Source organism: Arvicanthis niloticus, chromosome 1, assembly GCF_011762505.2.
Source record: "Arvicanthis niloticus isolate mArvNil1 chromosome 1, mArvNil1.pat.X, whole genome shotgun sequence".
NCBI classification, from domain to species: domain Eukaryota; kingdom Metazoa; phylum Chordata; class Mammalia; order Rodentia; family Muridae; genus Arvicanthis; species Arvicanthis niloticus.
The window spans coordinates 93,037,752-93,051,095 of record NC_047658.1 but is presented as its reverse complement, the minus strand read 5'-3'; the positions used below and the strand labels follow the sequence as shown (position 1 = coordinate 93,051,095).

The 13,344-nt window shown below is 47.8% G+C and overlaps 1 protein-coding gene across 3 annotated transcripts in view; it reads left to right on the top strand.

The window, feature by feature from the left end:
• Gsg1l (GSG1 like) overlaps window positions 1–13,344 on the top strand; it is a 194,733-nt gene that overhangs the window by 154,511 nt on the left and 26,878 nt on the right. For all 3 annotated transcript variants that reach the window (XM_034513676.2, XM_076942353.1, XM_076942363.1), the window contains one exon: window positions 1,085–1,196. In XM_034513676.2, coding sequence (XP_034369567.1) covers window positions 1,085–1,196 — 112 coding nt within the window. The remainder of the gene's footprint in view (window positions 1–1,084; window positions 1,197–13,344) is intronic.

The following is a 13,344-nucleotide window of genomic DNA, read 5'->3' as shown; positions in this document are numbered from 1 at the left end:
CATCTTTGAGATGAGGAAGGATTGGAGGTTCAGAGGGGTCAAGTGCTTAGCCCAGAACTACGCTGAGAACATGTGATAGAAGGCAGACCATCCCCATATTCCTCCAGCTTACAGTTTTCCAGCTGGACAATTACCTACGTCATACACTGCGCATGCTCAGAGCTAAACAGTCTACAAAACATTTACTCCAGCTGCACGTGGAGCAGGTTACCTTGTGTCACCATAATGACAGCACCCAGCAGAAGCCCTTAGGTTTAAGGGGAAAGGATTTATTTTTGGCTCATGGTCGAGCTCCACTCTGGTCACAGAGGCAGGCTGTGCAGCTAATGTACGGCAGCGGCTGCTCATATCACAGCAGACTAAGAGGCAGAGAGCCAGACAGGCTGAGGGTCAGGGATAATGGCGCTTCCCTGTGAGCTATGTCTTCCAGCTGGGCCCCACTTTCTACAGCATCCATAGCTTCCACAAAAGCACCACCAGTTGCAGTGAGATCAAATGTCCAAAACCTGAGTGGCCGGGTCATTCCTTGGACGACAGCTCAGATTCAAACCACACACTACCCCATTTAAAACAACAACAACAACAAAACCACTGTGCTAAAACGAAATCTGTGAAGTTGATTTTGTGACCCTCAACAGGGAGCTTTGGAAATCACCCCGGGCCACTTGTGCCACACGGTCTTTCTACCACAGGTGTCAGCACGTATGACTGCAGGCTGAAACCAGCCCTTTGTCTGCGTTGTTAAGAAAGTTTTATTGGAGAAACTCACTAGTTAATATAGTTCCCACAGCCAGATGGATGTGTTAAATAGTTTTTAAAACAGACAACATGGCCCCCAGACTCAAATGTTTTCCTTTTTTGGTCCCTTTCAGGAATCAGTTTCTAACACATACCTATTTCCTTTGCTTAAACTTCGAAAGGGCTAGCCTGGATCTTCTGGTCCAGCCCAGACTCTGATCCCAATGTAGCCCCTTCTACGCACTTTCCTAATACTAACAGGTCAGCTGGCAAGTGGCTGGGGGAGGGTGTCCTAGACATGGAGACAGATCCTTCCCTGGATCCTGACGCCTGCTCTGTTCCACAGGTCTCCTGGGAATGGTCGCACACATGATGTACACACAGGTATTCCAGGTCACCGTGAGCCTCGGTCCTGAAGACTGGAGACCTCATTCCTGGGACTATGGGTGGTCTTTCTGGTAAGTGGCCTTTGACCTTCAGGTACCAGAGTCTGAGTCATGCTGGGTACACGAAGGAATGTGTCAGGGTCCTGTAGTTTGTGAATGGCAGAAACCCATGCTATCTAAAACAAGGGTGCTTACTCACTGATTTGACTCAGAAGCCAGGATGAGGTAGTGTATGGGACATGGGTGAGGGATGGAGGGTGGGCATGCACAACCACCTGGGACTCTGGCTTGTAAAAAAAAATCCCCTGCCCCATCAGTCATCAGTCTAAGTGAAGAAAGAGACTCTGCGACTTCCTCCAAAGCCAGATAAGGCCTATCTCTTTCCAGCATGGGCTCTGATGGACACAAATCCTTTTCTTTCTCCTGAATGGTCATGGCAGCTGGGGAATGGCTTGAGAGTTGTGGTTTAATCTCTGGAGCCAGGGAGTCCCAAGGTGTCCAGTGGCAATTAGGTGGACCACATGCTGGGTGAGCCCCTGCAGGGTCTGCTTCAGGCACAGCTGGATCCAGGAGATCTGGTGATTTCCTGAAGGATCTGGTCTTTTTCTCCCCCTTCCTCAGTCTCTCATAGTTCAGTTTCAAGCGGCTTCCCTCAAAGTGGTGGCAAAGATGGTTGCCAAGCACCACTTCCAGAACAGCCCCTTACAACCAACGAGGGACAGGGTGGGAAGATGGAGACTGGAAAGTGAGTGGCGGGGTAGGTCCTTTTCTGACCTTGCTGGCAAAAATTCTCATTGGCTTAGCAAGAGTCATGTGACTATCCTTGAGCCAATGATTTAAATACTAGGGAAATGAGAAGACTCTGACGGGCTCTACCCAAGTCACGTGGTCCAGAGCATCTCTTCAATAGGGAGTGGAGAGGTCCACGAGGACACTGGAGATAATAGTGGAGGGCACTGTTACCAGACAAGAGCGTGTTAGACCACAGTGTCACTGGCCTGGCTGTCTAGGCCTTGTCCTGATGGCTGGAGACACATGCTGCCTGAGTACTGTGGCTCTGAGCAGCTGTTCTCCATGGTGCCGGGATGCAGCTGTGGTAGCTCAGGTCTCATGGCTTCCAGCAGGGCTCTGGGTCAATAATCTGGAAACTCAAGAAACCTGACTGGGGAATTCAGCCCTAGTAGCAGAAGGGACCCAAGTCCCAGTGGCCTGGTGCTCAGCTACAATGAGTGACAGGCATTCCAGGCATGGTGCTCCATGCTAGAGACCGCCACAGACTTCTTAGACCGCCGCCATCCAGGATTTGACATAACAGTGACTTCCTGTTGCCTAGTGGGAACCAAGGCACAGAAAGGGTAGAACACTTGTCCTGGGCCACACAGCTTTAACGCAGCACTAGGATTTCTCTGTACTCCAGGTCATGTAGCAGCCCCTGGATTTCACCATAGCACTGGGCTCCCAAGCTGAGTCTCCTGGTTTTGACCATGGCCCTGTGTTTCCCTTGGGCCTAGCTCCTTAGCCTACACCGTCGCCCACATAGTACCAGCTTCCTCAGGACTTATTAAAGCCACCCACCACAAGGCTCAGATTAGGGCTGACACATTTGTCCGTGTCACAGAGGCCCTCAGGACAGGTGACCCCATTTCTCATTCCTTGGCCAAAGGAAGCCAAGGCCAAAGGAGGCCATCACTTTTGCTTAATATATGTGAAGCCATTTGTCACAATTCTGGTCTAAGCCTCTCTAGCTCACTCTGGGTAGGGTGTAAGAGACCTGCTTTAAGAGAAGAACCCCCAGCCCCCAGCTTGAGGAAGCGTGAGGCTGAGGACCCTGGAGCATTGAGCATTTCGAGGCTGCTGAGCCTTCTCTAGAGGACACCCGTGCTACAGTTGAAGACCCCCATGGTTAGGTGTGTGGTGCACCCCAGTCTATGCATTTTGAGCAGCACAGCAGGCACCTGTGGCAATACCGTGGGTGGCAGACAGTGAGACATTAGGTCAGGTTCAAACCTGACCTTAACCCCTGCCAGCTGTGAATGCTGGCCAAATCCCTTACTCCTGTGTTGTCAGCTGTACAGCGTTGTCAGCTGTAAAAGCGAAATGGCCATTTCTGCCTCATGAGGCTCTGGAGTGGTGACCCCTTTGCTCTCTGTTGGTGGGTAGTGTATCACTCAGCATCTGGGTCCAAGAAAAACTGCGTATCACTTCCTTTGGATTTGCAGGCTACCGAGGCTCAGCAGGTTGGTCCTAGCTTGGAGACTTTCATAACGATCTGGTTCATGTTACTGAGGTATCATTAAGGTGACCTTGGAGGTAGCTCAGTACAGTGCTGGTTAGCATCAGTTGGTGGCAGGGGCAGCTTCTTGTGCCTGGTGGCAGGTCTACCTAAGGGCAACATCCTATGATCAAACAGTTCAGGAGAGCCAGGTGGAAGGAAGCTGCAGGCTTGGTGTGTCACTCTGCTGCACTCTGTGGGTGAAGGGCAGGTGCAGGAGCTGAGGCCCTTGGTGGAGGCTCTCATAGACACAAGTGAAAAAGTGAAGCTGTGCTTTAGGGTCACCCAGGCTGAGGTAGTCACTCAGGCTTGACAAATTTCCCTGAGGGCCAGCTTAGAGTAGCCAAACAACTCAGATGTTCTGTGAACAACAGGAGTCGTGAAGGATACCTCAGCCACATGCCCCAGATATCCAACTGCTTGTATTTGGAGGAACACTCCAGGATGCCATTCTCTTCAGCTGTCTCAGCTCTCCCTAGCCTACCCAGAACATGCCAGGCAAGACTATGGTGGGCATCCAGCTGCGATGAGTGGATCCAGGCCAGGTAGAGTAAGAGTTGAGCGGGCCAACAGCTACACTCCTGGGTCAGAAAGTTAGAGTGTAGGATGCAGGTCTCCAAGCAGTCCCACTGTTAGCCTCAGAGGCTGCCTGAAGCACCAGTCACCCTGTGGTGGGTTTGCTGGGCCTGAATCTACACTGGGAGTTTCCTCATCTCTGCAGAGCATGGACTGTGGAGTGGCAGTGCAGGCTTCATTCAGGCTTGTGGCTTGTTGGAAGGCTTGCCTGGCTTGTGCCTAACTAGCTGTGTCGGGTGACCAAGCCGCTCAGGCAGGACAGTGATTGGCCTTTGCCCTCCAGCTCTCCCCAGTCTCTGCCATGACCCTCTTCCTCCTCACCTGTCTGGCCCTGCTGGGAGGGTCAATAGAACGCAGATGCAGTCCTGAACAAACATTTTGTTTTCTGTTTTGCTCTTGATAAAATGCAGGGGGAGGAGAATGACTTAGCGCACACATCGACTCCAACCCCGAGCAGTTTCTCCACAGACTGTGAAACAGAACAGCCAGCCTTAGTGGCACATTTCTGGAAGCATTTGGGAGATGGTGCTAGGAGGGTTATGAATTTGAAACCAGCCTGGGATACATGTAAGACCCTGTCTCAGGCGCGCGCGCGCACACACACACACACACACACACACTGAAAGCCCCCCCCCCCCTCCCACACACACTGAAAGGCCCAGAGAGGCTAAATACTTCAGCCTAGACCACACAGAAAAAAAGAGTGAGTTGGGTCCCTGGAAAGTCTGTCTTCTGGACCGTGAGTGACCTTCTACACTGAGGCCCTTGTCCTGTGACTAAGGGAGCCTTACTGTTACCCTTCCTTCCTTTCCTGTCTCCCTGATCCTATGGGAGCTGGGACCTATGGGCTGCTTTCTTGTTGATGACTACTGGACACCCATTCTGCAGTCTGCTCCCAAGTGGGCTCCTCGCTTCAGTAGTCTAGAACTTCCTGTGGGTCTCAAGACCACTGTGGAGATTTTGCTGGGCTGGCTGGTGTTCTGCCCAGAGGCTATGTAGTCAGCAGAAACTCTGGCCTTTTCTTTAAGATCAAGAGAACAAAAGGCCTGTGGCCCACAGGTGTCCTGATGGCCATACCTTGGAGACCCCTAGAACCTTCAGTCATTTTGCTCCTAATGCTCTTGGACTCAGAGAGTGGCCTGGGGTAGGCCTTTGTGCCCTGTCCCTAACAGCGAGCCTGTGTCCTCAGCCTACAGGTGTCTGTGTGAGGCCGTCCCCAATGCTTCGTTAGTATCTACCTCTGTGAGGGGCCTCAATGGTAGACCAGTGCCTCCAAATCTACTCTCCAGCATGCCTCTGCATTGCCTCTGCGATTCCTGGGGAATAAAGGAGGTGGATAGCCACACTCTCCTGTCGCACCACCTTCTCTCTTGTCCCCAAGTGTCCACTACACTCTTAGCTATGAAACCAGGTCATCCGCCCTCATACTTCCCTGCAGCAGCTCAGCAGTGTGAACAGCAGACACCAGAAGTTTCCAGTCCCAGAGGCTCCAAGCTGTGCCCTGTGCAGGCAACTGAGGGTCTGGGGGAGAAAGACAGGAAGATTAGAGTTGGTGGGGTGTGGCCTGAGCCCCACCCCCACCCCAGCACTCCAGGGAGACAGTGCATTCTTACCTGCTTTTAATCTGTTTTCCTTTCCTCTGTGTTAACTCATTTGCTTATTCATTCCACAGTTATTTATTGAGGACCTGCTGTGTGCCAAGCCCTGTTCTAGGTGCCATGGCATAGCAGTGAACCAGATAAAGCATTAGGGTCTGTGAGGGGAGGAGTAACCACAAACAAAGCAGGACTTCCACTTCTAGGAAGTTAGGTTATGGTGGACATGTCTCCCACTGCTCCCACTCTACATGGCTAAGTCCTTAGGTGGGCCTTTGTAAACAAGAGTTGGAAGATTCTGGAAGTTGGAAAGAAGCCAGGAGACTGGATGGAGGAGTAGCACTGAGCTGATGGCATGGATGACACAGACATGTCTGAAGGCACAGACAGAATGACAGCCAAGAATCAGGAAGGGTCACAGTCTTGGTCACTTCTGTCACCATGATAAGCAAAAAGAACTCAAGGGAGAAAGAGTTTATTTCAGCTCACAGCTCAGATGACTGGGCCATCCTGGTAGGTGGAGGCAGCAGGAATTGAAAGCAGCTGGTCATGTCACACCCACAGTCAGGAAGAAGAGAGCAATGAATGCTCGCTCAGCTCACTCTTTCATGCTGTCCAGGACTCAAGCCTAGGGAATGGCGCCACCAAGTTTAGTCTGGGTCTTCTTACCTCAAGTGACTTAATCAGCATAGTTCTTCACAGGCACACCCAGAAACTGAACAATGCCTCACAGGTGTGCTTAGATACTTGTTTTCTAGGTGATTTCAGGACATGCCAGGTTGACATTGACATTACCTCATCAGCTGTTAATGGAGATTAAAACTTTAAGGCAAAATTTTCCTTTTCCAGGAAATCCCTGTGGTTTCCCGCCCTCAGCAGCACAGATGGAGCTGAGACCACACTGAGGCCCCCAGCTTCCCCACTTGCTGTGTGGTACCAGAATGGGGAGCCCCACTCTTAGATCAGTAGCGAGCCCTCTCACTCAGTACAGTGAAGACCATATGGGATACATGAAGTTAGGACTCTTCCAAGATATAACAAACACCCCATGCACCACTCTCAGGGGCACCAGTGGAGAGCCAGGGATTTTGCCAACTTACCCAATGGTGATGAAACCACCTTCCCCATAGAGTCACAGAAGACAATGAGGAACAGGATGAACACACCCCTGCTCATCTCTGCTAGGATGTATCAGTAGAGGTGTGCTGGGAAGCCAGACGCCGACATCTGCCCAGCAAAAGTCAGGAATCCTTACCACCTTGAGCCTAGTGGGGAACTTGGATTCTTATGCTTACTTTCTAGTTATCAGGTGGGGCTCTCATTTTTCTTGTCAGAGAAAGCCAGCTGAAGCAGAAGGATTAAGCAAGACCCAGGATCAAGACCCACTTCTACAGAGATGTAGAAATGTCCAAAATGAGCCAAACACGATGGCCCATCCCTGTAATCCCAGAATTTGGGGAAGCTGACTCTTGTGTTAAAAAATAATAGAAAGAAAAAGAAACCATACAAAGTGTGTCTTCTGGCCACAATGAAACCAAACAAAGATGGAGAAAAATCAGGAAACAGTTGCAAACTAAAGAAGAAACTTCTCAGCAGTGCCTGAGCCATAGAAAGGACCTCAAGGAAAACGTTAAAATACATTAAATGAAAAAAATTAAAATACATCTCAAAAATCTGGGGGGCTAAAGTAACATGGAAAGGGAAAAGAACAACACTGGATGATTCCTTATGAAAGAGAGAGAAAGACTGGGACTGGAGGGGCATCTCAGTGGCTAAGAGTGCTTGCTGCTCAGTCACGAGGACCAGAGTTCAGATCCCAGAATATATATATATATCTTAATCTAGCCATAAAAATACAAGCCACATGTTTAGGGAAAGACCTTGTCTCAAAGGAACAGGCAGAGAGAGGGGGATAGCTGATGCCTTCTGTCCTCTGTGTACACACTCATATACATGAGCCACTGTACACATGTGTACATACACATGTATACACACTAACACAGACACACATACATACATACAGTCATACACACTAAACACAGGCACACACAAAAACGAACAAATGAATGAATCTTTTTTAAAGGAGGGAAATATTTTAAACAGTAATGAAAGTTTTCATGCCAAGATTGTAGAAAAAAATTTAAAATAACTCCAAAAACAAACAAAAGAAAGATAAGAGCAGAAATCAGCAAAACTGAAAATGAGCGACGATGACAAAAAAAAAAAAAGAACCAGAGAAAAATCAATGAAGCAAAAAATCTGCTTTTTAAAAAACATGACAAATAAAATTGACAGACCCTAGCTTTTTCAAAACTAAAATGAGGTACAGCCGTGACAGACCCTGAGGACATCAAAAGCATAGCAAGGACATATTACAAATGGCTCAGGACACGTGCACTTGACAATTGGATGGAACGGAGCTGTTCTTCTGAAAGCACAGATGGGTACTTCTCACCCAGCAGGAAAGAAGTCATTTGGATATCCCAGTAACTACTAAGAACATTGAAATAATAGTTTTTAAATGTTCAAAAAGAAATCTCCAAGCCCACATGATCTTACTGGGACATCTTGCCAAATATTTAAATAAGAATTAATACTATTATCTGTCAGATAATAGAAGATGAGAGAACATTTAGCAATTTATTTTATGAAGTTAGTGTTATTCTGATACTAAAACAAGACAAAGAGAGTGCGGGGGGTGAGAGAGAGAGAGAGAGAGAGAGAGAGAGAGAGAGAGAGAGAGAGAGGAAGAAGAAGAAGGAGGAGGAGGAGGAGGAGGGAGAGGAGGAAGAGGAAGGGGAGGAAGAGGAAGAGGAAAAGGGAGGTAGGGAGGAGGGGAGGGAGAAGGGGGTGCAAGACTAACAGTTATTTTGAATATAGTTTCAAAAATCCTTCACCAAAGGATGGCAAACAGGAGTCAGGAGTCCAGAGTATATGAGAAGTATAAAACATGTTGAGGAAGGTTGCCCACTGATGAAGAATTTGAGACCCACTCAATGCCATCAACCACATCAGCAGCCAAAAGAAGGAGCATCACATGGTCTTACCGACTGACACAGAAAAGCACCTGGACTAGTTCACGTCCTTAATAATTCTCCCAGAAAATAAAGATGAACGGGAATTTCAGCTTGAAAACAAAACCTGATAAATGCCTGTAGACAGCCTTGAAATAATGTTGAAGGACATCTCTGTGAGATTGAGAATGCCACTGGAAGTCCTGGCTAGCAAATTAGATATACAAGGCAATAAAAACCATACAGATCAGAAAGGAAGAAACAAGCCACGCCTATGTGCAGATAAGGGTTGTCTGTGCAGAAATACTCAAGAAACATATCAAATTTTTACAGACTGGACCAGTGAATTCAGCATAGCCTTAGGTCATAAAAAGAAACAGAGAATCAGTTTTATTTCTATAAGCTTACAATGAAAATTTGGCCAAAAAATATAATATTTCTACTAGAAAAAATTAAACGCATAGGCTTTAGACTAATAAAGCATTTCTAGAACTCATACGTTAATAACTGAAAAACTCCAATGAAAGAAATCACTGATCTTAATAGTAGACCATGTTCATGGATCAAACCACTCAACATGAGGTCCATAGCAATTCTCAAAGTGGAATACAGGTTAAATATGATTATTATCAAAATCTCAACAAGACTTATACAAATATGCAAGATATTTTAAAATGCAGATGGACATGAACAAGAAGCAGAATAGCTAAAAAAAAAATGTTAAAGGAGAGAGTAGGGTAACTCAGTCTACCCAGTTTCCAGACCTATTAGAGCTATAGCAACCCAGACTAGTGTGTGTGTGGGGGAGGGGGGTGCAGGGTGGTAGGCACATCCATCAATGGGATAGAACATAGGGATCGCAGAGCAGACTCAAACAAATGCCCGCTTTTTGAAAACTGTGGTTATTTTTATAAAAGAGCCAGTCAGTTCAGTGGAATGAGGGCCATGTCTTCCACAGATGGTGCTGGAGCTATTGGACACTCATAGCAGAAAACCAACATTCATTTAAATTCTGCATTAAAGCAGGTCACAGGCCTATGCATAAGATGTAACATTATAAAAGTTTTAGAAAAATATAGGAGGAAAACCTTTGGGAATGAAGGCTTAGCAGACAGTTTTTAGATTTCACTTCAAAAGCACAGAAGGAAAAAAAATAAATCAATCACTCTGCTTATTAAGAGGCTGGCAAGACATGCTACAACTCTAAGTGTCTTTCATCCACACATCTGACAAAGGGCTAACATCTGACGTGGTGTTTTGAAAAAGAGATGCCCCACCCCCATAGGCTCAGGTATTTGAACACTTGGTCCCCAGATGGTGGTGCTGTCTAGGGGCTGGGACAGCCTTGCTAGAGGCTTCATCACTGAGGGCAGGCTCTGAGGTTATTTATCTGCACCCCACTTCCAGTTCCGCTCTCTGCTTTGTGCTTATGGTTGAGGATGTGAGCTCTCAGCTTCCTGCTCTGGCCTGCTGCTTGCTGCCATGCCTCCACTCTGCCATGGTGGACTCAACCCTCTGGAACCTAAGCCCAAATCAGCTCTTCCTTAAATCAGCCTTGGTCATGGTGTTTTATCACAGCCACATAATGGGAACTAATCCACCTGGTACATATAAGAAAGTGAACTCTGAAAACTAAGAGGACCGCAAGAACAAAACCTCCCAACTAGGAAGTGAACAGTGGAGAAGGTATACAGATCGTGCACACAAGCAGAGGAAAATTCAACACCTTTAGCCATTAGGAAACACACATTAAAGCCACTATGAGCTAGGACTATGTGTCTCTTAGAGCAGCTAAAATAACACATACTGACCCAGTCAGATGCTGGTGGGCTGTGGGGACACACACAACTCAGCACCAAAGAGAAAACTATTGATGGATACAGTTTGGGTCACTCTCCAGACAACTGCTAAGTGAAAACAACGAGCCCAGGCATGCATGCCGCGTGATTCCACCTGTATCAAATGCTGGAAATGAAGAACAGATTAGTGGTTGCCAAGGACCAGAGGAGGTCAGGAAAAAAGTAGATGTGGTTATAAAACGGCAAGAGGAGGGATCCACTGTGCACTGTAGTTTATGACTAGTGAGTACCATGGTCCTGGCACTGCACCATCATTTTGTAATGTGTTGTAACTGCCCGAAACTGGCTAAAGATGGTACAACTCCTCCCATCTCTCCATTTGTATTATAGCTTCATATGAATCTACAAGTATCTCAATTTTTAAAATTGATTTAAAATCAAAGAATGATTACAGGAGGGAAAAGGTTCCAAGAAAGTTGCAGGGTGTGGTGAGGACTGAGGCTTAGTGGAGATGGTGAGTGGGGGCTGAGGAGGTGACACTGGAGGTGAGGAGTAAACAGCTGGGCTGGAGGCCTGGGCAAAGCTTGGACAGCAGGGAGGACTAGGGTGGGGCAGGGGCTTTGATGTTTTGAGAACAAAGGGGGCTGGTTGGCAGCTAGCTCAGGACACACTCCCTTTGAATGAATGTCCTACATGAACTACAGATGGTGTGTGGACATGACCTACAGGTCAGCCTTCCTTTGTGTCTGCCCAGCAATTTCTGTCTGCCTCTGCTCTATCTCTGGAGCCTCTGTTCCCTCTCTATACCCTAGTCTCCACTCTAAAGCCTGGGCTCCACCCCTAATGTATGGGTGTCATCCCTATACCCTAGGCTCTACCCTACAGCCTGGGCTCCATCCCTAATGTATGGGTGTCATCCCTATACCCTAGGGGCCAACCCTACAGCCTAGGCTCCATTCCTATAACTTTGGCTCCATTTCTCCACCCTAGGCTTCATCTCTACAGCCTAGGCTCCATCCCTATAACCTGGGCTCCACCCCTACAGCCTGGGCTCCATCCCTGTAGCCTGAGCTCCATTCCTAAAGTATGGGTGTCATCCCTATAGCCTGGGCTCCACCCCTACAGCCTTGGCTCCATCTCTCCACCCTAGGCTCCATCCCTACAGCCTGGGCTCCATCCCTACAGCCTGGGCTCCATCCCTATAGCCTGGCTCCATCCCTACAGCCTGGGCTCCATCCCTACAGCCTGGGCTCCACCCCTACAGCCTTGGCTCCATCTCTCCACCCTAGGCTCCATCCCTACAGCCTGGGCTCCATCCCTACAGCCTGGGCTCCATCCCTACAGCCTGGGGTCCATCCCTACAGCCTGGGCTCCATCCCTACAGCCTGGCTCTATCCCTGTAGCTTTGGATCCTCCCTGTCTTAGTGAAACGTCAATTGCTGTGATGAAACACTATAACCAAGAGCAAACTGGGAGGAAAGGGCTGACTTTATCTTACACTTCCAGGCAGTAGTTCATCAGCAGTTCATCACTAAGAAAAGTCAGGACAGGAACTTAAGCAGGGCTGTAACTGGAGGCAGGAACTAAAGAAGAAGCCATGGTGGAGTGCTGCTTACAGGCTCACTCCTCATGAATAGCTCAGCCTGCTTTCTTATACCATCCACAACCACCTACCTGGGGGGTGGTCCTGCCACATCAGTTAATAATTAAGAAAATGCACCCACAGGCTGTGGTGACAATTGTATAGAGGCAACTTCTCAATTGTGGTTCCTTCTTAGATAACTCTAACTGCCTAGTTAACAGAACAATCCCTATGGCCCAGGCCCCATCCTTTTCAGTCCTTTGCTTTGCTTGGATCTCTGCCTACAGACTTTCTGCTTCATCCTCTGGTTGGAACCATTGGGAGTATGAGTAAAGGTTTAGTTAAAGTTAATATTTCTGACTGTAAGGACTAAAAATTCACCCTAGAACTAACTTATGTGAAAGAAGGTATTTACATAGATAAGTAAATAAGGATTTTTTTTCTCCTGTGTCAGAAACGGCTGATGAGAAAAAAAAAAAAATCCAAAGGAAAGGACCTGGGTTCCCAAGAAGGACAGGTTCAAGGACAATGGTGACAGCTCCTTACTAGCTTCTGCTTTCTCCTGGGCCAGCTTAAGTCTCAGGTTGGATGGTAATAAGACTGTCCCAAGCAGTTACAGGTAGACAGCTCACCAGCTCAGTAACCCAGGAGAGATATGGGCTTTCCTTCTCTACAGCTTTTGAGATGGAGCCTCCATGTCCAGGCCTAAGCCATGGGTCCATCCCTAAAGGCTGAGGCAACAGGAAGCAATACTTGAATTGCCCAGGCCTAGTCAGGTGCTCACCTCTAGAGGCTAAAGGCAGGCCAGATCCACACAAACTATGGCCCTAAAAGGATAGAAATACTGTTATCAGAAGCAGGAATGAATGCTGGGCAGGTTAAACTAACATTCCAGAATTCTCCAAACAAGCTCATTTCCTCATTCTCCCACCTCAGGTTGTGAGTTTCCTATCAGGAGACATCCTTGACTTAGCTGGCATCTTAGCTCCATTGCTCAGGAGAGAGCACTTGATTGGCTCAGCTTTGGCCACAGCCCTGTCTCTCTCTGTATCTCTGTGTCTGTCTCTCTGTGTCTCTGTGTCTCTGTCTCTGTCTCTGTCTCTGTCTCTCTCTCTCTCTCTCTCTCTCTCTCTCTCTCTCTCTCTCTCTCTCTGTGTGTGTGTGTGTGTGTGTGTGACGCATTGCACACTTTAATGGGCCTGGAAATCCTTGGAGAGGCTGACGCCTTAAAAATGTCTATTATAGACACTCCAGGCTTCTAGAAAATCTAAATTAGCTCCAAAAGATGTGAGGAACCTACTAGTGGGTTAGGCATGGATGGAAATAGGTGATTATTGAAGATCCATTTGAGAAAGGCTGAGTCCACAGACTTTTCCTTTACT